Source organism: Micropterus dolomieu, unplaced genomic scaffold (genome assembly GCF_021292245.1).
Source record: "Micropterus dolomieu isolate WLL.071019.BEF.003 ecotype Adirondacks unplaced genomic scaffold, ASM2129224v1 contig_13649, whole genome shotgun sequence".
NCBI lineage: Eukaryota > Metazoa > Chordata > Actinopteri > Centrarchiformes > Centrarchidae > Micropterus > Micropterus dolomieu.
In genome coordinates, this window is record NW_025742635.1 from 2,411 (window position 1) to 3,330 (window position 920).

The 920-nt window shown below is 44.3% G+C and overlaps 1 protein-coding gene across 1 annotated transcript in view; it reads left to right on the forward strand.

Annotated features, from left to right (window-relative positions):
• Positions 1-914, forward strand: part of LOC123966541 (NACHT, LRR and PYD domains-containing protein 14-like) — a gene marked incomplete at its 5' end in the record, with an annotated part of 3,319 nt that extends 2,405 nt beyond the window's left edge. Inside the window, 1 exon segment of the mRNA XM_046042683.1 lies at positions 197-914. Within this exon segment, the coding sequence (XP_045898639.1) occupies positions 197-263 (67 nt within the window). The 3' untranslated portion in view covers positions 264-914.
• Positions 915-920: the final 6 nt, after the last annotated feature.

Genomic DNA, 920 nt, shown 5'->3' on the forward strand with positions numbered 1-920 from the left:
CTCCACCTGGTCTCCATCAACCCCTCCATCGGCACTGTGCGGTGAGCAAACATTAATTAGTGCTCCGTTCATTTATGAAGACATTTGTGCTCACAGAGAAATCCTTCATGATCTCAGACGAGTTCAATTCCTCCTGTTCCTCATGTTATTGTGGCTGAATGAGTAACGTTTGCTCTCTGCTCTGGTGTTTTTCTAGACTCTTCAGCAACAACATTGTGGACCGAACACCCTTTAAGAAAGACAAGCGGTTTGAACTCTGGTGACCCGCTCGTCAGCGTGGAGGCCCCAGGTGGGTGCTGCACATTGGTGGAGGCTGAGAGGAGTATCTGAGATAAATGGCTGTATAAATGTAATCCATGAAGAAGACTTTCAGGTGTTGTTTATCGTAACCAGCTACCTGATAACATCGCTCACATGTTCATCAGTTTACAGTTTTAACATGATAGTTGGATTATTTGTTAAATATGTACCGTTCATCAGCTGGTGGTTCTTCGTCCCATAACCCCCTGCTTCTGTCTCTGGACTGAAAAAGTTCATGGTGCCTCATGAGGACTGAACTGAAGTCCTCTATGATCCTGAGCTGAGGGCCTGGAGGTCCTTGAACTGTCTCAGTCTTTCCTTTGGCTCCAGGGACGGTGATGTCGGCTCCGGTCCCTCCACCACTTTGGTCCAGGTCATGAAATGTGGTTCAGACCTTCATGGTTCCCAGAAGATGAATCCTACTGACTGTGGTGATCTTTATGTTTCTCATCTCTAAAAGCTGCTCGGTCTTTCGTCTGGACTTTAAATCTTTAAACTGTTCTCAGAAATTTCTAATCAGGGACCCTGTTTTGTTTTTTTTCCAAGAGACAATTAATCCATTACCAGATTAGAAAACACTGTATGAAGTTATTTCTGCCTGTAAGTGATCTTTTAAAAAC